General features: G+C 31.2%; 8 protein-coding genes and 1 pseudogene across 9 annotated transcripts, besides 3 other annotated features; 4 read left to right on the top strand and 5 right to left on the bottom strand.

The window, feature by feature from the left end:
* Positions 1-378: 378 nt before the first annotated feature.
* On the bottom strand, positions 379-3,181 carry TVAGG3_0047950 (uncharacterized protein; the record flags this gene model as incomplete). The annotated part of the gene is made up of 1 exon (XM_001327025.1): positions 436-3,165. One exon carries the CDS (start codon positions 3,163-3,165, stop codon positions 436-438), a length of 2,730 nt encoding a protein of 909 aa, XP_001327060.1.
* A 106-nt stretch (positions 3,182-3,287) lies between these two features.
* On the top strand, positions 3,288-5,633 carry TVAGG3_0047940 (Argonaute/piwi family; the record flags this gene model as incomplete). The annotated part of the gene is made up of 1 exon (XM_001327026.1): positions 3,384-5,588. The coding sequence occupies one exon, from the start codon at positions 3,384-3,386 to the stop codon at positions 5,586-5,588; it is 2,205 nt and encodes a 734-aa protein (XP_001327061.1).
* Positions 5,634-6,109: 476 nt separating this feature from the next.
* TVAGG3_0047930 (uncharacterized protein) lies at positions 6,110-6,686 on the bottom strand (the record flags this gene model as incomplete). The annotated part of the gene is made up of 1 exon (XM_001327027.1): positions 6,124-6,582. The coding sequence occupies one exon, from the start codon at positions 6,580-6,582 to the stop codon at positions 6,124-6,126; it is 459 nt and encodes a 152-aa protein (XP_001327062.1).
* A 1,368-nt stretch (positions 6,687-8,054) lies between these two features.
* Positions 8,055-8,102: a mobile genetic element.
* Positions 8,103-11,005: 2,903 nt separating this feature from the next.
* Positions 11,006-11,035: a mobile genetic element.
* Positions 11,036-11,477: 442 nt separating this feature from the next.
* Positions 11,478-13,073, bottom strand: TVAGG3_0047895 (protein kinase; the record flags this gene model as incomplete). The annotated part of the gene is made up of 2 exons (XM_001327028.2): positions 11,888-12,283; positions 12,813-13,073. The coding sequence occupies 2 exons, from the start codon at positions 13,071-13,073 to the stop codon at positions 11,888-11,890; spliced, it is 657 nt and encodes a 218-aa protein (XP_001327063.1).
* Positions 12,289-12,807: a mobile genetic element.
* A 972-nt stretch (positions 13,074-14,045) lies between the features above and the next one.
* TVAGG3_0047890 lies at positions 14,046-14,836 on the top strand (annotated as a pseudogene). Its single transcript has one exon — positions 14,052-14,808. A coding segment is annotated over exon 1 (757 nt).
* A 215-nt stretch (positions 14,837-15,051) lies between these two features.
* On the bottom strand, positions 15,052-15,341 carry TVAGG3_0047880 (Dpy-30 motif-containing protein; the record flags this gene model as incomplete). The annotated part of the gene is made up of 1 exon (XM_001327029.1): positions 15,082-15,336. One exon carries the CDS (start codon positions 15,334-15,336, stop codon positions 15,082-15,084), a length of 255 nt encoding a protein of 84 aa, XP_001327064.1.
* Positions 15,342-15,419: 78 nt separating this feature from the next.
* Positions 15,420-17,302, top strand: TVAGG3_0047870 (EGF domain-specific O-linked N-acetylglucosamine family; the record flags this gene model as incomplete). The annotated part of the gene is made up of 1 exon (XM_001327030.1): positions 15,636-16,973. The coding sequence occupies one exon, from the start codon at positions 15,636-15,638 to the stop codon at positions 16,971-16,973; it is 1,338 nt and encodes a 445-aa protein (XP_001327065.1).
* Positions 17,303-17,340: 38 nt separating this feature from the next.
* TVAGG3_0047860 (uncharacterized protein) lies at positions 17,341-18,091 on the bottom strand (the record flags this gene model as incomplete). Its single annotated transcript, XM_001327031.2, has 1 exon — positions 17,422-18,036. The coding sequence occupies one exon, from the start codon at positions 18,034-18,036 to the stop codon at positions 17,422-17,424; it is 615 nt and encodes a 204-aa protein (XP_001327066.1).
* Positions 18,092-18,977: 886 nt separating this feature from the next.
* Positions 18,978-23,568, top strand: TVAGG3_0047850 (spectrin binding; the record flags this gene model as incomplete). Its single annotated transcript, XM_001327032.1, has 1 exon — positions 20,461-23,568. One exon carries the CDS (start codon positions 20,461-20,463, stop codon positions 23,566-23,568), a length of 3,108 nt encoding a protein of 1,035 aa, XP_001327067.1.
* Positions 23,569-23,576: the final 8 nt, after the last annotated feature.

Raw genomic sequence — 23,576 nt, 5'->3', positions numbered from 1 at the left:
GTTGCCACAACCAAATTTGTTGATTGAAGTAATTGTCATAATGAGAGAAGTTAATACTTCTCAAGTGAAAGCAAATGTGTCCAAAATCGAATAACAAGTAGATGCTTATGAAGAAACAATCCAAAACAAGATACTTTCATCCTAAATCACTTGTAGTGGAGATGAAAGTTTCTTTGGATATTACAATATTTACTTCATATTCATATAAACATTTCTATTATAGGTTTGATAAAATACAATATTTTTTCCCTCCTCAATTATGAGTTTAAATGGTCTTTTTCTTTCATCATTGCAACCCAATAATTCAATCTTTATACGAAGGCAACTTAGCACACAAATAGATGAACATATAAAGGATTGAACTTATATTGACATCAATTTAAAAACAAATAATGAATACTTATTTTTTTAATCAAACAAAAAAATGAAGCGATTTTATTGATTTATCGCGTTAATTGAAGAATTATAGAACGTTTCAGCAGAAATTGCTTCGATGTCCAAGAACTGTGAAGCTCTAGGCGGCAAACTCATCTGTCTCAAGTGGTCAATTTCCTGGTAAATGTTGATTTTTTCTGACCTGAAAAATTTGTCTAAATTTTGTTCTGGTTCGAAATAAACATGCTGCAACTTAGGAATATCTGGAGAATCAATGACACATCTCAATATTTCCGGATTCATGTCATTCAGCAAGTTTGGAAATGCATTTTTCTGATTAAATTGAATCAAATCTTTGATCAAGCACAATTCAATCAGAATCTCTTTGAGATATGTAGGTGCTTGTGTTCTAAGTTTCTGAAATGTAACATTCAATGGATGTCGAGCGATTTCTGTCAAAATTCCTTTATTATCTGCAAGTTTGCAAACAGATCGTGCTACTTTAAGGTAGAATTGTGGATTTGATATATCTGAATCCAATATATTCATGAATTCTGCAATTATATCTGCAGTTGTCTGATGATCAAGTGTATTTCGTTTAATTCTTCGATCTTTGTCTATCCTCTTCTCAGGGGCGATTGAATATGAGCAAAGCGCGTAAAGAATATCAACAGCAAACAAAGGTCGCTGATCTTTTGGATCTTTAAAGGCAATTTTCGTATAATTCAAGACATTTCTGGCCAATTCGGCTTTCTTATCAACAAGTAGTATTAGTAGCTTCAACCTGGGGTTCTCTGTTATCATTTTGCTTAATGCCGCCAAAATTTTTTCTGAATAATCGCATTTTTTGGCCAACATCTCAATAATACTGTCGAACATGTGTGTAACAAGCGATTCATGCAAATGCCTTATAAATATCGTAAGGCATTCAATAGCTTTGTTATGAACGATTGGATTGTCACTTTTTATAAAATCCAAAGCGATTTCATATGGAGAAAAATCTTTCCAATCGTAGAGGGAGATAGACGTATCATTATAGGAAAGAGTTATCTGGAGCATTACTATAGCTGCGTATCTAAATGAAGGATGCTCTTCAACAACTGTTGCAAATAACGTTTGGAAGAAGAAATCATCTTTTTTGGCTTTAAACGGCTCACAAAATCTCAAAATTTCCAAGTACATGAGGGAATTGAATGAATTAAAATGGTTTTTCCCATCATGTATTTGAGAAAGCGGGTTAAAACAAGATATCAAATAATCAAACAGAGAAATCACGAAAACTGTTGATACCAGCTTAACACAAGCCATTTTCTCGATCTTAAGTTTATCAATCAGCTGCATATACGATGCACAAAGGTGAGCAAAAGGAATTGCATCTCGTATTTCAATCAAACAACGTCCGGATGACATAACCTTGACCATATATGACTGTACCTTGGAGAAAAATGATGGTTCATCCCGTAATTTCATCAACGTCTCTGAATCTAATTTGAGAATTATTGAATCAAGAGATCTGGCGAGATTACTAATAGAACAGCTACAGGTATCATCAAATGTATTGAAATACATGGTGCTTTCGATGATCGGTTTGAGTTTATCGTCAAAATCGAATAAAGATATTTTTGATAATTCGTAAGAAGCTTCTAATTTATGGATATAAAGCATCAGATTGTCATTGAGTATGTCTGCAACAATATCCTGATAAATTCCGATATGACTGTCGAACTCTTCTTTGTAAAAAATGAATAAATCATGGAAAAAATTGTATTTCGAGATTATTAAAAAGGAAAGTGCGACGGATTGTTGTCCTAACATGCTGGATGTGGCCAACTTGTGAATAAAATGTAGTCCTTCCTCTGATTTTTCGCTTAAAATAGAGATTGAGGCCATAATTGCAGTTGCATTGGCGCATAAGTAGGAAATCTTGCATTTTTCGGGAAATTGACGACAGAATTCGAATATTGGGATGGTATCGACTGTTTCAAACGAATCCTTGTAGAATCTTTGGAGAATGGAATTCCATTCTATTAAATATAACGCTGGAGGATAAATGGCGGCCATCATCATGATAGCGTATGGTATGTACATAAGTAAGGCTGCTCGCTCGCAATTTTTTTCAACGGATTTCCCTGAAAAATAATAATTGTAAATTTCTTTGATAGAAAGTACGAAATCTTTGGCTAAAAAAGGTATAATGACTTTGCATTTCTTTGATATTGAGATATTATACATTGAATTGCATATTTCTGGAATAATTCCTGAAACCGGATAATTATTTTTGCAATTTAACTTGAGTTGAGCGATTAATAGTCGGATTTGTATTGCCGCGAAGTATTGCTTTGCATTCACGTGATTTTTAAGTTCATTAATTAAATACATGACTGGTTCTGAATTTAAATCTGTAAAATTGCACCTAAGATATAAAGGAATTAAGATTTCTAATATTTTAATTTTTTCTTCATTCTTAGTATCATGTAATATAGCAGCCAGATTTAATGTAATCTTTTCTATTGTTGATAATTTAAAATCTTTAAAAGAAATTAATTCATCTGGCAACTTTAAAATGAAAGAAAGCTCTTTTTCAATTCGTATTGATTCGCTCGTTGAGTTTTGCTTGATAATAATTGATAATTTGTCTGCTAATTCATAAGGAGTGCCATTAACAGAGATTGAACTATCAGTATTTGGGACACCTTGCTCTATTAGGAATAAAGGACGAGAACACTTCTTCAAATATTCATCTTCTGATGCTTTTGGTAATTGGCATTTGAGCAAATTATCAATCAGCATCAAAAAATGAAAATTGAAACAACCAAAGCAATAAGATATCTAAGGATCATCTATTGGTTATTATAAAACATCAATAATGGGATACATTGCAAATGATATGATCTAATGTACAGTAATTTATTCATATTTCAAGTTTATTCAATAATGCATAATTAAATTTATATAAAACAAGTTAAAATGAACAAAGTTTTCGTGGGAAAATATTGTCACTTTTCATTATGAAAGCATCATCACGTTTCTTCGAAAAAAAACCTGACGATGCTACTTTTCAAAATCAATTCAATCTTACATTAGGTACGGATTCTAAATTCACCTCGAATTTCTACGAAATTTTGATTTCAGACGTAATAAAATCTTCATTAAAAGTATATAACGTTACAATTTCACCAGAAGTTAGAAATGAAGAATTGGCATGCAAGATTGTATATAGTTCGACGTGTCCTGATGAAGGTTATCGCAAAGATAGTCCTTCTTGGAACTCAATGGTCTTTAATGGCAGAGATATGATCATTTCCAAGAAGCCAATATCAGCCACTCCATGCGTTATCGAAGGATCGAGTTATAATGTTGTTTTAAGCGAAGCACGCGAATGTTCAGAGCAAGATCTTAAATTTTTATACTTCAGAGTTATAGAAAACGCTTTAATCAAACTTGGATACCAGCAGTATGAAAGTGGATGGTTGAAATCGCATCCAGACAAAATTGTTCAACATTTAAAGCTTTATTACGTTTTTAACACTCACATCCAATCAATTGATGGTAAAATCGCCATTATTATCGATATACAACCTGTTGTTATGAGAAATACGACTCTTTCCGATGTTTTGAAGAATCAACACGATCGAGACAAAATTGACGAAGTTATCAAGAAGCTAACATTCGCCACAAACTACGGACATAAGAGAAATGTTCAAATTAGCAAAATTATATGGAATTCACCTCCATTAATTCATTATAACCAGAAAGACGTTTCTATTGCAGAATTCTACAAATTCAAATACGACATTACAATAGATGAGTCACAACCATTCGCAGAAATACGTGTGAAGCGTAATAATCAAAATTCTGTTGATTATATTCCTTCTTCTTTATTAATGCAGATAGGAGTACTCGATAACGAGAAATTCAACAAATCATTGATGAGAGATCTTCAAAGATATGCTCAAATTCAGCCAATTGATATCCATAAAATTGGAAAATTTTTTTTGGACGAATTTGCAGACGCTCAGCTACTTAAAGACTTTGGAATATCAATAGGATCACAAATTACCTTCGATGGAAGAGTTATTTCACCTCCATTCCTTAAATTCAGATCATCAAATCAAGATTCGGAATTTGTTGATGTTCAGATCAACAATCGATGCTCCGTGAAGAACGAACTCAATAAGAACCAGATTGTTCTTCCTCCAATCATCACAACTTCCCCATTAATTATATGTGAGAAAAAGAGCGAAAAAGTATCAATCGAACTGAAGAACCAAATCATTAAGACCATGTCCAAGCTCGGCGTCAACATTTTACCGCCTGATTTTACGTTTTCGGACGGACCATCATTTACAACTGCGATTTCTCAGGCCATTGCTCATGCAGGAGTTCCTTCTTTTATTATTTGTGTCCTCCCCGATGGAAATTCCCAGTTATATTCAACATTGAAGATCTTTTTGACTTCATCACTTGGAATTCCATCATCCTTCGTTACAGACGAGAGTTTAGTAGCAAATAAACAATCCATGGACCAAATCGCCACCGACATGTGCTTGTCCATCATCTGCAAGACTGGTGGAGTTCCATTTTACGTCAGTCCTGTTTCTTTACCGTTAAGAAACACTGTTTTTGCAGGTTTCGAGGTCAGTCAGACCAATGTAGCTGCTGTAGCAAGCTACGACAACACTTTTGCTCGATATCTCTGCAAGACAGAATCGACAACCGATGTTCCTGCCTTTTTCGGGAACTTCTTTTACAATTTGAATGCGGAAAGAATTGTTGCATTCACTTCTTTATCACCACGCGATGTACGAAAGATCGTTGACAAAATAGGAAGTGTCTGCAAGTCATTGACAGTTATCTCTGCATCAAGAAAAGACGGTGTTGTCTTATTGACTGATACAGAAAGGCCACAACCAGCAATGGCAGGTTCATGTGTCTCCATTAATGGTTCTTTGTTCATTTCATGTGTTTCGTCAGGAAAAGACAACGCAAGGCCAACAATGTACACAGTAGCATACCACTATCCAAGGATATGGACTGATGACCAACTGGCTGCAATGATACACTACCTTTCTGTAGCTTACCCTATTTCTCTGGAAAGCGCAACAATGCCAACACCTTTGAAATTCGCTAGAAAGGCTATGAAATCTTGCAAGAGAGCTACATGCGGAAAGAAGATTAATGATAACATCGAGAAGTTCGCTTACTATTTGTAATATATATATTATATTAATTTATTCTTTTTCTAAAAAAAAAGCAAAATATAATTTTTAATTTTTTTTTTAGAAAACTGTATTATTATGAGCTTTAAATTAACTGATAGAAAGATTTGCTTATATTTTGATAATCTTAGTCTTCATATTATCTCTTTATAAAATCCAAATTTTTAAATACTTTTAAGTTTGAATTTGTTTCAATAGCATATATACAAAAATTATTATCAATTTGATAGGTTTTATGTTGTTCTCATATTAATGAACTAATTGAAATTCAAAATCATATTTGATGTTAATTTTATGCGACATTCTAATATCATTAACACAAAAGCCAATATTAGTGATATTCCTAGTTAATAACAAATGAATTGTTTTCATTATGATAATTTTCTCTAAATAATTAAAATTAATATAATTTTAATACGTAACCAATGAATATAATAATATTTAAATCAAAATATTAAATTAATTCATTGGATTAACATTCTATAATTATTGTTTCAAAAAAATTAGAATTTAAAAGGATAGATAGTATTTACATGAAAGATTTGCGAACAAGATAGGATGATGATACAATGTTAGCATCAGGAGCGTTAAATGGAGCAGATCCATCTTCGCATACATGGATAGAAAGTGTAACTGTAGAATTAAGTCTTCTATTTGAAGGGTTTCTAAGTTTGCAATCGCATTTAACAACAGTATTTGTTTCAAAATTTGATAATTTAAGTTCAACTTCGCCAATTGGTATATCTCCACCGAATATACGCTTTTTCGCTAATGTGAAAATAAATGATGTAGTATTGGGATTATGGTATCTGAGTTCCCATACTTTTTGTGGATTTTTATCAAGGAAATCAAAATCTTTGGCATTTCTAAGAAGCGACGATCTTGTGCCAACACTTGCAACTATCTTGGCTCCATAATCTACATTAAAATTACCTAAATCGAACTTATCCAATCTGATGTATGCTACCCGTTTCTGGAAATCTATCATTTGAAAGTTACTGGAAAATTAAATGTAAATCTGGCTGATAAAATAATTTAAGGATATATAATCAGTATCAATTTTCGAACAAAGTTAATTGATGTGATGACCGTATGTTCTATCAATTTAATAATTTTGATAGCCATTCAAAATTTCAATAAGATGTTTGCAATCTCGAGCACAAAAGAGGTAGGGCAACGATAGGTCAAAAAGGCTTCTCTGATAGATTTCCTTGCCTTTTGGATATGCTATAATATATAGCCTAGCATGATAGGATATGATGTCAAAAGTTAGAACATAACTTAGGATCTTGAGAAAAATGAAAAACAAAAATTACATAAAAAAAGAAAAATTTTATCTAATTTGTTTTTTTGGACCGAATAAGTAATTTTATTGAATTTCAATACGACACATAGATTTTATTATTAGTAATAAATATAATGGTTTACTATTAACAAGGAACCTAAACTAATGAAAATTTGATTTCAAATATTGTATATGATTATCATAGATTACCAAAATATATTGCTATTTATGAGGATGTAATATTGATTATTAGTAAATCGTATAAATTTAATAAATATACCATGAATATTGAATGAATTTCTTGATTCATAGGGGTAAAACGCGCTTTTATATGATTTAGACAGAGAATTTATGAGATGTAAATAACACAATAAAGGTTTATATTGAATATTTTCTAAAAATAAATCGAAATTATAAAAAACAATACATTTATTCATTGAAACTACTTGGACAAATATGAAACAAGCATTCAGGCAATACTTTTGAGACTTCAACGCATCTGATAATTTTTATATAACTTCACCTCTTATGCTTAGAGTGGAGGTATTGAGATCGTATAAGTATAGATGAGCTCACATTCAGATATGATGTGTGAACTTCTGTTTTCACTGCAATTTTGAATCAGAATAAACTCAAAACAAGAATAAAATGATATACTCACTCTCTAAATGTGTTCGAGATTTAAAGTTGTATGAATAAAACGATTCATCTTTCGAAGCCTCCCATTTAATGAGAGACTTCGAAAGATGAATGTATTCATGTAGATGAAATACTATATATGACCATGTGTGATACTAAAGATATCAAAATGTTCATTTTTAAGTGCAATAGAAGGGTTATCTCTCGTAAAATCTCAATTTAAGGAAGATTTAGAAAGAACTCCTTTCCTAAGTAGATAGTGTGTGGTTTCTGTCTTTTGGTTGATCAGGAACTATGAAATTAAGTCGGACAGAAAGAAGTTCTTTCCAAAACAGACTCCAAATGAGTTGTTCGAAAAGAACTTCCTTCTGTATATGGATAATTGTAGTTACCGCACTGAAGTATGTGATTGTGATGATGGAGTTCTCGATAAATCTAAAATCGGATTAAGATTAATTGAAAACTCAAGTAATTCTTTGAAATCTTGTGTTGTCTGGCACTATAATAACCAAAGAATGAGAATATTATGTTGAATGATGAGTACGTGTGCTCGGCATTCGCCGAGCGAATTGAGTTTAACGTACTATGAAAAGTGACAAATTTGGGCTTTTTTTCCTAGGGTTATGATCTCTTCCTTTCTGCTCAATACGACAGAAATGAAAGAATGAATTTGTACTCCCTAATTGATTACTACAATCTGTATCTATCTTTAACATAGAATTAGCTGCATTGTGATTTATACTCCAGAATTATTCAATTTAAGATCAACCTCGTAAATTTTAATCATATTGCACCAATACTCCTACGTTGAGATAAGAACATGATTATACATACCAAAGCCCCATATTAAAAATCAAAATTTAGCACCTCCATTATGCAACCACATTATTCGTCGCAAATAAGTATATTTACGCATATTATGATGCATATTCACACAACTCGTATACATGAAAAGTTATTAAAATCAGACAAAATTATTGCAATAAGGAAAAAAAAACAACTTTATTATATATGTTAGTAATGAATTACAAATATTTCTACAAAGAATGCTCAATACTTCATATAATCTTCGAATATTTCTTATTACAAGTTAATACATTTTGACTCGAACATGATAAACAAAAGCTGACACGCTGATTACTACATTTATGAAAATATAGTACGTTTCCATTCATCTGTTTACTTGTTTTTGTTGGAATAAAATCATTTTTTTTTTCTTTCATGAAATAAGAATTTTGCTGCGAAAGCAATATCTCTAACAATAATTAATACATTACGTCAACTCTGGAATGAGTATTTATCAAATATGATATCAAAATCAAAAATTAGTTGTTTTTTATGAGTAAAAACGATGTAAATTGATTATTTGACTAATTATCAAATACTTTGATTTTCCAAATTTTTTTCGAAATTGATTTTTTCATGTGAAAATTCAAATTGTTTAATTTCATTTTTGAAATTTTGAATTTTTTTTGGAATTTTGAGTTGATCAATTCAGCAGAATTGATAATGCTATTGCTTTAGGGCATACCACAAGGTGATGAATAAAAGGTGAACATTAACAAATTATTTTAAATCACAAATATCATCCTCATCAACTTTAATTCTAAAAAGAACTGTACTGAATTATGAAAATGCATGATTTACATTATTAAAATCTTTGAATGAAAATAGTACAAGATAAGTTTTTTTCATTTTTAATTAGATTTAAACGAAAAACTACTCCATATTAAAATTTAAGTCGAGAAATCGTATTTTGTTCTTATTTGTTAGCATTTTGTAGACATTCTAATCTTGAATTAATTTGTTACATGATATTATTAACAAATTTAACTGAAAAAATATGTTAATATGGAATAAACCATGATTATATAAGCTATCAATGCTATATATACATATGTAAAAGATTCATATTAACTCAATTAACAAAAATGATAGATTTTCATAAAGCTTCAATCTAGGTTCGTCCGAAAATTTTGATTTTTATATAGAAGACATAGTTTCATATACATAATTAAATTTTCAAACAAATTTGATCATACCATTTATTAAGCAGGATAGTATATTAATTACTATCAGTATAAAAATATAAAAATGATTATATTTAATTATTGCATAATTTAGTCAAAGAGTTATAAGCCTCAAGTGATTGTTATCACCTTCAATGCACGTATACTTTATTGATTCATAGATATTTAATCTATGTTTGACATGTTGTTGTCGTCATTCGTTTTGTTCCCATTCTTCCTAAGTTAGAATTAGAGAATACACCATCCACATCATCTAATTTGGTCCTCAGCGATAGATTGGTTCATTTTGGAGGAGTCCCATCAGACAGTTTTCGAGCACCAAATATCAAATTTTAATGTATACAAATCTTTAGTGATTTATCTCTTTTATGATGAGTAAAAGGTTTCTACTCATCAACATTTGATTTCCGACATATATGATTTCTAATTGCAATTATTTACTTTCTTTTTATAATCTAACTCTGTGACTCATACCATAAATTAATTATTGGAAAGTGTCAATATGTTTGGCACAACGCATGGCGGAAGATACCAAACCATGCAGGGAATATGATACGTTTAAGATCTCCGAACTTTTTTTCCAAAAATTTTCTATCGTTGCCCTACCTCTTTTGCAATGGATAATTTAAGATACAATTGTTTGCTATATCTATCGAAGATGAGAATAATATAACAAAAATATAAAATCGTTAACTATTACGACCTTGAGAAATGACCGAACAAGCATTGAAAAAAAAATTATTCAATGGGGCAGTATTGGAAATAGAAGGAACAGCATCAGCATCATATGTTGACACATATTTTTTGGGTATGAGATGATCTGGACTAGGATGATTGACTTTTCAATATTTTTCAGAAAAGTTGATAAAATAAAATAATCAATTGTAAGGGGTGATCGAATCATATCTAATTATCCCGGTTTCGATGATCTAGTATACAAATATATAGTAATAACTAGGCATTTTCATTACTTTCTCAACTCATTTTATCAATAATGATTCGTTTTGAGCTTATTTTTAGTACATTGTATGTTAAGAGTCCTATTTTAACTAGCTAACAGATTTATTTTGGATGATTTTGTTCTTTCAAAAAATTTAAAATTATTTTGGCATTTTGAAAGGAGAGAGGGTCAAAGTTGCTATTTGTCACTTTTCCACAAGAATATAATGGGGAAAAAGTTATCATATAGTTGATCTCATTCACTGAGGTGAGAGATGCATATAGTCTAATGGGATAAACAGTGGGATTGCTGATCTAAGTCCTAGGTTCGAGATACATTGGCTTCATTTTTCTCCTTTTTATTGACGTAAACTATTCAATTTTTGTGTTCTCCATTCAAATTTCAGAATTTTTTTTTGCAGATTTCACGCTACATTCGAAGTTACCTTTTGTAACAACCACCACTGCCTACGAAAGACGAAAGTGTGTCACGATTTCACCCGGAAATCCGACGGTTGTTTAAGAGTATGCACTTTTGTCACCTACTCATTTTGAAAGTACATCCAATGATTTATAACTGAGTTTTGTATGGATGAATATAACATACCCTCGTTCTTGGTTGTTATTCCAAAATATTCATGAATGCAGTTAGTATTTCCTATGATGACTACTTTTATGTGTATAATTTACCTATTCTGTATTTTTAACTTTGTTCCAAGATATACCTGAATCTCAAATGAAATTATATGAATTCAAATTATGTAATCAGCACCAATTAATAGATGATTTACGAACCTGAATATGCATTAATACTTTTCATACTTTTGTTCAAGACAGCACACATGTTTTATGATGAAATCCAATTTCAAAACTATCTAATTAACAATTTAGCTTAATTCTCGTTGCATTTCTACAAATAACATCAAATAAATCATTGTCATATTCAATTGTTATTAAAAACCGAGGATTCGTAAAAAATCTTCCATTTTTAGAGAATTCAAATAAAAAAAATTGTCAAAACTCAAATAATATAATATTTTACAGACAAATCTCTATATACTTTTTCTCCATAATGAAAGAATTCGGAGATTTTTAACAGCCCTAGGAGTTAAATGAGGCTCTGTAGGAGTAGCGCATCTGGATTTAATAGATAACTTAGGAATGGATCCTCTCTTCCATTTCTTCATCTTAGAGATCCCAGTATTAAATTGATTTTTGATAGTATATGAATGAATCATATCTAGCAATTGTTCACTGGAGAATCTCTCATTTGGATCAATAACAAGAGAATTTTTCAGAATCATTCCAATTATCCCTTCTTGAGGAATATTAATTTGGATCGATCCATCAAGAATTCTCCTGAAGTATTTTGGATTACAGCAATCTTCATTCCAAGGATATCATCCATTCATTAATGCGTATAACAGTACTCCAAATGACCAAATGTCGGCCTTTTTTCCATTATATGATTCAGAGTTTATCAAAATCTCTGGAGCCATATAGTTTTCAGTACCACATATTGTTACAAGGTGGTTTGGGTTTTCACAGGACAATCCGAAATCAATAATTTTTGAATTATAGTTTTCATCAAGTAATATATTATCAAGCTTTATATCTCTATGGCAAATACCTCTACTATGGAGATAGTTAAGCCCATTAAGTATTCCTTCTGCAATTTGTATTTTTAATTTGCAAGATATATGAAAAGAATTATTTGCAATGAAGTGTAAGTCCCCCTTAGGTATGTATTCCATAACAATCATAATTGTGTCAGGCTCATATAAAATCTCATAAACCTTAAGGGTGGCTTCCGACCAAATTGTCACTTTTTAGCCCAAGTGAGAAAATTTCGTAATTTATAACCAAGTTTTTTAAAATCTATATTTAATAAAGATTCTATTTTTCTTATTAAATTTCAAAAATGAGGGGGTTCGGAATCGTCCACAAATTGCTGAAAGGGTTTTTGCCAGTTTTGAATCCGCTTATTTTTATCGACCAAAATTATAATAAATATAATTTTCGATAAGTATTCTACCCAAATGATTCTTCAAAAAATTATTTTTCGGATTTTATTCCGTAAAAAAAAGTTACAGAAAACGTCTATAAAATTTCGAATTTTCCCTAAAAAATTCAGTGCAGGTCGATTTAAGAGATTTTTCAAAAATAATCATATCAGTAGATAGGGTATAATATAGAGAAGCTTTATGAATAACTTAAAATCCGGGAAACTCAATATTCAACGAGAAAAACGCTTAACGAATCTCACTTTTGGTGTAAACATCACAAAAAATTGAGAGGGCTTTCTGGTCGGAAGCCTCCCTTAACAATATTTGGATGATTAAAGCGCGTACATAGCCTAAGTTCTTGTTCTAAATACAATAGATAATCGTTTTTTGCAGCTGCAGATCTTGAAATGATTTTAATTGCAACTTCTCTCTTGTGCTTTGTGTCATATGCCTGCACAATGATAGCAAACCCTCCGCTGCCTATTACTTGCAGTACTTTATAATGACGGATAGTATCTTCAAGTTTAAAGTTGAGTAAAGCTTGGGCCATGCCTATATTTTTTTGATTACGTTGAAGCATATTCAAAAATTGAAACCGAAGTTGATAACAATTGAAAATTATTTTGAGTGATTTGAAGAACTTTTGTGTGTAATTTCATATAAATCAACTAAATGTTATGATATCGTATAAACTGTACGTAATATAAATTGATCAAATATTTGAATGGTACTGAAATTCAAATCCTTTCAAATATTAATTATTTCATTTTACTTATTGTGCAATCAGATAAGCGATATTAAAGTTTTGATCGTCTTCTGAAATTTTATTCAATCAAAAGGGAATATTACATAATATCAGAAAAATAATTAAATTCCTGCAAAAAAATTAGAACTACCCATTGCTCTGAAAATTCGTACATTCAAATTAAATGGCTGCAGAAAATATTTTATGAAAACTTTTGAATATTCAAAAGTTGATTAATGTTTTATAATGTACCTGAATAAATGTAATATTATAAAATTTTTTTTAATCCCATTATTGATTTGAATTTTCAGAAGGAAGTATATATATTCATGAACTGTTAAACAGAGTTCATTACCTTTAGACAACAAAAACAATTTTTCATTATTCTTTTCAATTTTTACCCACCATGGTCGACATTTCATGCTTCCCGAATCTCTCCTTTTTTCTTAACTCAATATATATTAACTTGTTATTAACTTCTTATTCTATGTCCAAATTATGTGATTTCCCATGAGATAATATCATGATCTCTCAATTAACTCACCAATATTTATTAATCTAGAATTATTAAATCCAAAAAGTGTCAAATGTTCTAATTGAACTGATGCTTTGATGTTGTTGATTGAAAATTCAGAAAATTTTATCAAAGAAGCTTATGATTTTTGCTTATAGCTCAAGGATACGATAGTCTCGCTTCAAGTCTGAGCGATGAATGATTGTTAGTCAACGATATCCAGAAACAAAAGCCAAATAAAGTTCATTCTTCGTTGCCCAAAATAAAAAAATTGACAAAAATTTTCCCGTTTTTTAATAATGGCAGATCAAGTACGAAGATCATTTTTGGCATGTACTCGTGGTGATATTGCCGTTTTAAGTAGCATAGTACCAGACTATGTTAATCCAAATGAGCATATTTTCCAATTCATCATAATTTTATATGGGTCGTCTTTAATGTTGCATCCAGGCATGTTGGGATGCTTCATGTTGCAGCAGGATCAGAAAGAAGTGAATGTGTACAGTATTTACTTGATTGCGGAGCAGATGTAAATTTACCAGATTTAATTCTTCATTTTTTTACATGATTCTTTATATTTTGAAAGAATTATTCATTAATTTAAAGAACACCTCTTCATTACGCCGCACAATACGGAGATGATAATTCGTTATTAATTTTACTTGGGAAAGGGGCAAAAGTTAATGCAACAGATGCCGCAAAAATTCATTATTTTTTAATTTTACTCCTCTACATCTCGCTGCTTCTCGTGGTGATACAAGTAAAGTACAGATTCTTTTAGATTATGGAGCCAAAATTAATGCGATAGATGATACTGGCTCGACTCCATTACATTGGGCTGTTACAAATCAGCAAACTAATGCTGTCGAGCTTCTTTTGAAGAGAAATGCAGATCCTAACGCAAGAGATTCTGTTGGCAGAACTCCATTGCATATTGCATTTTATAACGAAAATCGTGGTGCAATTCAAGCGTTAGTCGATGCTCATGCTGATCTTCAAATTACAGATAATATGGGTAGAAAGCCCAATGAAACAATAGGTCCAAAAGGACTTTAATTTCACATTCAAAACTGTATTGTTTAATAAAAATATCCATTTAATAAAAACAAAAACCATGTATGCTCAAATTCAATGATATAATAGTGATATATCCTATCTCTTTATTTAATGTATGCCCGAATTATGTATATTCTCATTTTTTGATTTCTAAATTCATTTTTTCAGTGCGAGTTTTTATTAACAAATAACACTAGACTTACTGCTGTATTGAGTATATCATAGGAAGAATATGGTCTTGTTTTGGATTTAAAAAAAAAACAACAATATATTTTATTGATAAGAACGGCGAGGATTATGACGTAATAAGAAATGTGAAAGGAATAACACTGGATCCGGTGGACGAATTCTTTCAAGTTCATCCAAACCGTAAGCAAGAAGCGGAATTAACGTATCTCCAAGATACGTTCTGAGTTTTTCTTCGTCTGTTTGGAGTGACTGTTCTATACGGCCTTCAAGAGCCTCTTCTGTTGTTTGAGGAGCTGCAGAAATATTTTCTGAGTTAGGAGTACTATCTCTTGCACTCATTTTTTGTACGTTTTGACAAAAAAAATATTATCGAATTTTGTAAACTTCCAATTGTCAAATCTGCCAAAAAGTGTCAGTACAAGCATGAATTGATGAGAAGGAATTTCATTAGAATTATATTGCTAGCTCTCTCAATAACATTGCCTATGTACTCTATAATATTCATTTTTTCTTCATATCTTCAATCAAATCCCATTCAAGCAAAATTATTATCAAAAAGTAACAAAACATTATTATATTTCGAGTTAAAATCGAATGGCTTAGACATAGATAAGAGAAAATCCGGCATTTATATTGACATGAAATCAAATATTTGTTCGATTTCATCAAAAGTTGATAAATTCATTGATACGTACTCAATGCATTCATTAACATTTAAGGTGCCAATTTTAATCAGTAGCGTATACAAAATTTGCATTTATACAAAAAATTATCAGCAAAAAATCAATATATACACTAATACTGTTAATTGCACATTTTCTCTGGATGAATTTCCATTTACAAACTATACAAGCATTGTTTGCTTTGGAAAATCATTCAATGAAAGATGGTGTGTCGCTGAAAACGCATGTCGCGAAAATTTAACAGTTGTATTTTCTTTTCCTTATAATGTTAAGTTTAGTTCTCCATTTGTCAATCCATCCGCGCGTCCATCTCCGTATTCTAGAGACGAATTTATTATTAATTCGAATCGAATCAAATTTTTACCAGAATTACCATACGTAGAAAACTCGACTGCTATACTCTGCAGTCGATATTTGAATCACAGAATGCTCTGGCATAATCTTGTCGATTTTGTTATTCCTATTTACCGAGCTATGCATACTACGAACATTTCAAGTGACTGTACTATTCATGCATTTGATAATGATGGTAAATATGGACTCTTTTACGCAAATGCTCTTTGCCAGAATATTATTCATGAAAATTCTAATATTTATTGTCATAAAAGAATGATAATTGGGGTTCCCAAGACAGGAGGATCCCAATCCGAGAGGAAATTATTCCTAAATTACGATATTCCGCGAAATGAATTAATAGGATTACGAGAATTAATGTTAAAAGAGGCCAATAGCACCGGATGTATGCCTAGTCGCGAACATCCGAAAGTTTTGTTGATAAAACGAAGAACAAAAGAAGAAAAAAGAAGATTAATTAATTCAGATGAAGTTTCAAAAGCCATTCATGAAGTTTGTCCCTTCTGCGAAGTTCTCAATACAGATCTGCAAGATTTTAACAAGATGCAGCAAGTTTCGTTCACTTGCTCCGTTTCTTTATTGATAGGATTGCATGGTAGTGGATTAACTCACTTAATGTGGCAATATCCTTCCTCAAAGGAGCAGAAAACCGCTGTAATAGAAATTCTCCCGTATTTATACACCTGCAGGGACTGGTACTCTAAACTGGCGTCGATGGCCGGTGTAGAATATTTCTCATTGAAAACTCTTCGAAAAAATCAAAGTCGATGGGAAAAAGTGTCTGATGAGAGGGAAAGAAGCTGCCATTCCGGATCGGAAATGTGTGGCAAAGGTTGGTGTCATGATTTCTTGAGAGATCAATCAGTTATTGTTGATATTGATCAATTCAAGAAATTATTATCATCGATTGTCGAAAATCTCACAAAGAATAGATTGTAAATGTTGTTTATATTATACTGTTAAATGCTTCGGCCTTTTTAACATACGGACAATTTCGAAATTCAAACGTAAAATCGAATCTCTTTGTGTAATTATCGCGCAATGTGTATTATTAATGAGATACTTCATTACGAATTGTTGCATTACGGGCAAATTTTCATGTTTACACATTATGGGACAAATTGCATTAGTCAAGATACGCGATAAAAGCTAATATAATCAAATATATTATGTCTGTTTTTCACTGATATCAATTCCGATTCAAATAAATAACTGTGCTATATTTGATAAAATAATGCCAAAATTGTCTACCAATAATGCGAATCTAGGCTGCAACATTCCATTTTCCATGGAATGTGCACGCAAATTATGTAAATATAATAGTTTAATTGTAATAAAAAAGCAGGATGAAAAATAATTTATTCTATGTACCAATAGTTGAATTAGCTTACTCCTTGTTGACAGATGCAGCAACTGCCTCTGCAGCAGCCTTAGCCTTTGCCTTAAGTTCCTTTGTTTGTTCAGCCTTCTGGTGCATCTCTTCTACCTTGCCAGAAGCAGCAACAGCTTCAGCAGCAGCCTTGGCCTTAGCCTTGAGCTCCTTTGTCTGCTCTGCCTTCTGGTGCATCTCTTCTACCTTGCCAGAAGTAGCGATTTGTTCAGCAAGAGACTTTGCGTTTTCTTGGTGCTGCTTCTTGAGTTCATGCTTCTGCTGCATCTCTTCAACCTTTCCGGATGTAGCGATTTGCTCTGCAAGAGACTTAGCATTCTCTTGCTGTTGCTTCTTGAGTTCATGCTTTTGCTGCATTTCCTCGACCTTTCCAGATGTTGCAATTTGTTCAGCAAGAGATTTAGCATTTTCTTGGTGCTGCTTCTTAAGTTCGTGCTTCTGTTGCATCTCTTCAACCTTTCCGGACGTTGCGATTTGTTCAGCAACGGATTTAGCATTCTCAACATGTTGTTTCTTGATTTCGTGCTTTTGTTGCATTTCCTCAACGAGACCAGAAGCTGCAATCCGTTCAGCTGTTGACTTGGCGAGTTCTTGGTTGCCTTGCTCAGACATTCTTTTCGAAAAATGAACTCATCTTCTAAATTCAAAAAATTTGAGATATTTTCTCTCTGAAAATCCACAAATTTTTGAGGTGAAGAGATCAATTCAAATTTTGATAAAATGTTCAATTTGTCTATTTATAATCGCTCTTCGTATAGCAATATTCAAGAAAACAAGTCGGCTTGAAAAAATCGGTTCAATTTTCTGATAAAATGTAAGCTATGATCGTTAATTACATTCAATAAAAATCTCTTCACATGTGTTTATGAAATGTTCTTAAATAGGTAAAGGATAATTATTCCGACCCAAAATTTTAATCGACCATTTGGAAAATTGACAATAATTTTATTCGGATACATAAAATTGCGTTCAATTCACACACATAAAACCAGATTGAATTTCCGGATTATCTTTATTTTGATAGATTGTCCATATCGAAGTAATTTGCTCACTAAATAAATCTTTTATATACAACCGTAGAATTAATTTTCGGCAATGTTTCTTTAGAGTGGTTAAAGCAATTCGTCCAAAGAGCAGATCATCATTCAATTGCATAGAATTGATTAATGGCACTGATTCTCCCTTAAACACTATACTTTTCTTCAGATTATATATTGTTTCAATTATTTTTGGAGCAAACGGTATTATACATGTCCATTGTCGTTCAATGAATACGAAAATTGATGTTCTCGGTTAGAAATTTCACATTACGCAATGTTTTCATATTTTAAAAAAATTATTGAACTATTACCTTTTGGGAATATTGTATTTCAATAAAACTTGTATTGCATATCAATATATGATAAAGCGAAATGCTTTCCGCCAAAGTTATAAATAAAATTTAGCTAAAATCAATGATGTTTTCGATTCGTTTTATATGATTTTAACTAGTACTCCCTATATATTTTACGCAAACTATTGACAAAGAAAGAATCTTTTGAATGAAATTTTGACAAAAATTTTATTTGTCATTTTATTTAACTTTTAATGGTGAGCATACTATTGGTAATATAGCATTAACTTTTTAATATAAACCTTAATATTTGGGGGTATCACCGCCTCCCCCTCAAAATCTTTAACGGTAACCATTATGGATGAGATTTTCTCTTTGATTTCTCGATATCCATTGGAGAAAATCAAAGAAAAAGTATCTCAAATCAAAGATATAAGCATATTAGATAGTCTAAGGAAAGTTCTTTTCAATATTCATGAAATTCATCAAAAATTTATAAATATTCACCTTTTCTTTGGGCAGTTCGATACGGAAAGTATACTGTTGTCAAATATCTTGAAAGCATCGGCTGTAATATACATTTTACATTGCCTGACGGGCAAACAGCTTTGCATATTGCTGCAAGAAACGACAACTGTGCAGAAATTATATCATTTCTTATACATAAAGGTTTAGATATACACGCAATTGCTGCTCACCAACTACAGCCAATTCATTTTGCCGCTCGTGAAGGGCTACTAGAAAACTTGAAAATTTTAAAAAATCATGGTGCTGATGTCAACGCAAAAAGTGAGAATGGGATTACTCCTTTACACTTAGCTGTTGTCAATAAAAGAGAAGAGGCCGTAGACTTCTTACTGCATAACGGAGCTCTTAACCTACCTGATAAAAACGGGATAACTCCTGCAAGTATTGCTCACAAGAACGACTTAAATGAAATATCCGCGTTGTTTTTGAGTGATAGCGTATTATCATCAGATCCTAATAGTACTTATGACCCACCGCCTTTAGTTGGCTCAGAAACTCAAGAAAAAAATGTCAAAATTAAAAAAAGAAAGAGAAAAAACAAAAATACATCGAAATCTGTGAAAACCGCTAAAGTTACTTTTGATGACGTATCATTATATAATACAATAATCAAGAAAAATTCAACAAAAGCAAATTCAACATTAGATGAACAATCAAACCCTGTACAAGTCAAGAATAACAAAATAAAAGGTCGTAAATTACCTAAAAGTGAACCAATTACTTATGAGTCAGAAGCAATTACCAATAATTTATTAAAATCTCCAAAAAAGATACCAAAAACACCTAAGGCCAAACGAAAGAATGCATTCCCTAAGACTGTTGACCCTGAGTTAGTTGATATTGTTGAAAAATCGCAATTAAATATCCCAAAAACGCCAAAACCAAAAGTAAAAGCAGCCAGAGCTAGAAGAATAACTAAAAAGAAAGCTAAACAAGCACTTGTTGGACCAAATAAAACCGTAGCCCCTCAAATTACGCAAGAATCAGTAAGATCTCAAATTTCAAAGAAACGAAAGCTTCTAGTAACATCTAAGAAGCAAGTAAGAGTCATTAAATCGCCTGCTCGTAGAGTAAAAGTCAAAGTTCTCAAAACAAAAATAAATAATAAAAATCCTTTGACTCCTCAAAAGAAAACGCAAAAGCCCTTTGATACATCTTCATTGGATGATATTCAAATGAAGCCAAAAGCAGCAACACCCACAAGAAAAATTATAAAAAGAAGAATTATCAGAAAAAAGACGATAATTATTCCAAAACGAAAAGTCGTCAAGAAAGAAAAGAATATCAATACACAAGAAACTCCAAACAACACTTTAGAAAACAAATCAGAAATAATTTTGCAAAAAGTGATAGAAAACAATGAAAAATCAGATGATAATGAGTCATTAACAAGTCAATCACCGAAATTCAATAATGTTTCTGATGATTCCAGTGATTCTGAGAAAATTAGCATAAAATCATCAACTTCAAACCAAGTTCCACCACCAAAACTGCTGACATCGAGCTTCGAAAGGTTTGTATTTGTAAGTGAAGATGAAGAAGAGTCATCATCAGATCCAGGAACGATTGACAGCATTGATAACTCAGCAATTATTGATAAAACAAAATTACTGAACAAGAAAATTGTTAAAGATGAAATGGAATCTCAAACTGATTCATTGACAAGTCTTAAAACAGATCATAACATTGGAGAAACTAAACAGAAAAATCCAAAATTATCTTTGCAATATGAAAAATCTTTTGAAATTTTGCAAGAAAGTGATTCTGTTTCTTCCCAAACAAAAAGAAAGAAAGTTCCACCGCCAAAGCTTGATATTTCTTTCAACATTCCTGTTGACGTTGAAGGACAAACTAAACCTCTTTCTATTTCAACAGAAACTGCCAAAGTTGATATCTCAGATAAACCGAAATCATCAATTGACACAAGTTTTGATGAAAAATTACCAAAAGCAAATGATCCTGGTTCTCCTCACTTGGAAAACAGAAATCCTCATATTTGGTCAGATAAAAGAAGCTTCAACTCTCAAAAGATCCAAAGGAAAGCTGTATATCTTGATGATGACAATAAATACGAAAAAAGATTTGATGATTTATCCGCAAAAATTAATGAAATAAATGAAAAATTGTCAAATTTGAAACAAAAAAGTGACAATGAAATAACTACAGAAGAAAACATTAGTTTATTTAAAACAACTGATTCATTGTATATGGGAGAAAGTGATCCATCTTATAATAATCAACAATCCAAACCAGAAACAAAACAAAACGAAGAAGAAGAATGTATTTACTTTGAAGATGAAAATTTGACATTTGATCCTCCATCTGAAAACTATGAGAAATACAATGATCTTATTTCGGATATAAAGTCAGGAAGGATCACTGCTGTTCAAGCATTCATCATGAAAGAACATCCTAATGTTGTTACATCAAGAGGATCAACAATTCTTCATGTTGCAAGTCATTACGACCAATTGCAAATTGTTAATTTAATTTTAAGAATGAATGAAATTAATATTGATGCAGTAGATTCCCATGGAATGACAGCTCTTGGAAGAGCATGTGAAAATGGAACATTAGAAATAGTTAAATTACTTATTGATAATGGAGCAAGAACAGATATAATTGATGGAAAAGGACACAAAGCAATTGATGCGACAAATAAAAATAATTTCACAATTTTAGCAAGAGAAACTGCATCAGGAAACTACGAAAATGTTAAGTACTTGCTTAAACATGGCGCAACACCAAATATAGTAAGTAATAAAGGAACAGTTGCTATTGATGGAGTAAATGAAAATGGTGAAACTTTGCTGCATATTAAATCAAGAGATGGAGACATAAAAGCCATTAAATTCCTTATTAAAAATGATGCAAATGCATGCATAAGAGATAAAAATGGACAATTACCAATACATATTGCATCTAAGCATAAAGATAAAGAACTTAGACATAAAATAATGGATGAATTGAGTTATTCAATGACAAAATCTTCAACAGATTTCATTGATTTGATGTTGAGAGATAATAAATTATTCATTAGAAACAAAAGTAATTATATCAAAAAGGCAATCGATTTTTGTGCCAATGAAGTTATTCCTTTCTTGTTAAATAATGGCTGTGAATGTGATACAATTGATGAAGATGGTTGTTCTCTTCTTCATTACGCTGCAAAAGTTCCAAACTTGAATGAAGAAAAACAATTTGAAATGACAAAAGTTATTGAAATTCTTGAAGTCAATGGGAGTCTGTTTTGCTTTGATAAAAAAGGAAGAACTCCTTTGCATTATGCAGCTGCGAATAATTACCAAATCATTTGTCGTTACTTCATTGGAAAAGATACAAGAAGATTGACATTGCAAGATGCAGAAGGAAATACTCCTTTTGATTTAGCAACAACAGAACAAATGAAGAAATTCATAACAAATCTGAATTCTTCGATGAAAAAATCGAAAGAAATGAAAGAGCAGAAATTCTTGAAATTGCATAGCAACTACTTGACTCCTGAAGATATTATAGAGATGATAAAACTTGATTATAATCACGCATTGAAGCATTACGTGAAATCAGGAAAACTTAGCTTGAAATACAAAACAAAAGAAAAGCCACATTCGTCTTTATTACATATTTCTGCTATGTATGATTCGATTAGATGTTTCTTCTTCTTGATATCCCATAAAGCAGATATTATGCTTGTAGATGATGATAATCATACAGCATTTCAAGTTGCTGCAATTAATAATGCTGTTTCTGTTTTGACGGCTTTTATTGATTTAGATTTCAAACCAGAAGAGAAAAACTCTGAAGAAATGCTAAGTTTGACGGGAGAAATGAATGAGTCTTATTACGTATTAGATAGTTATATTGATTATACTAACATTGTTTATCAGTTTTTCAAAAACTACGATGTTACAATTCTTACTCAAAATTACAATTTCTTCACGAAATTGATATTTTTCGATATGTGTATTCTCAACCAAAATGTTGCAGAAAATATCATGGAATCGAATATATTGAATATTAATGCTGTAAATACATTTGGTGAAAATGCAATTTACCATATAGTTAAATATGGAGACGATTCTCAAAATGATCAACACGAATTAATAAAGAAACTCGTGAAATTTGGTTGTAATCCAAATGCACAAAGATTGGATGGAAATACCCCACTCCATGCTGCACTAATATCCAAGAACTTGGGTTTCATTGAAACTTTAATAAGCTGTGGAGGCGATGATACAATTTCCAATGATAATGGAACTATTGTTAGAAATATGATTGAATAAATTGTTTG

The sequence above is a fragment of the Trichomonas vaginalis genome, chromosome IV (genome assembly GCF_026262505.1).
Source record: "Trichomonas vaginalis G3 chromosome IV, whole genome shotgun sequence".
NCBI classification, from domain to species: Eukaryota; Parabasalia; order Trichomonadida; family Trichomonadidae; genus Trichomonas; species Trichomonas vaginalis.
This window is presented reverse-complemented; position numbering and strand designations above follow the sequence as displayed.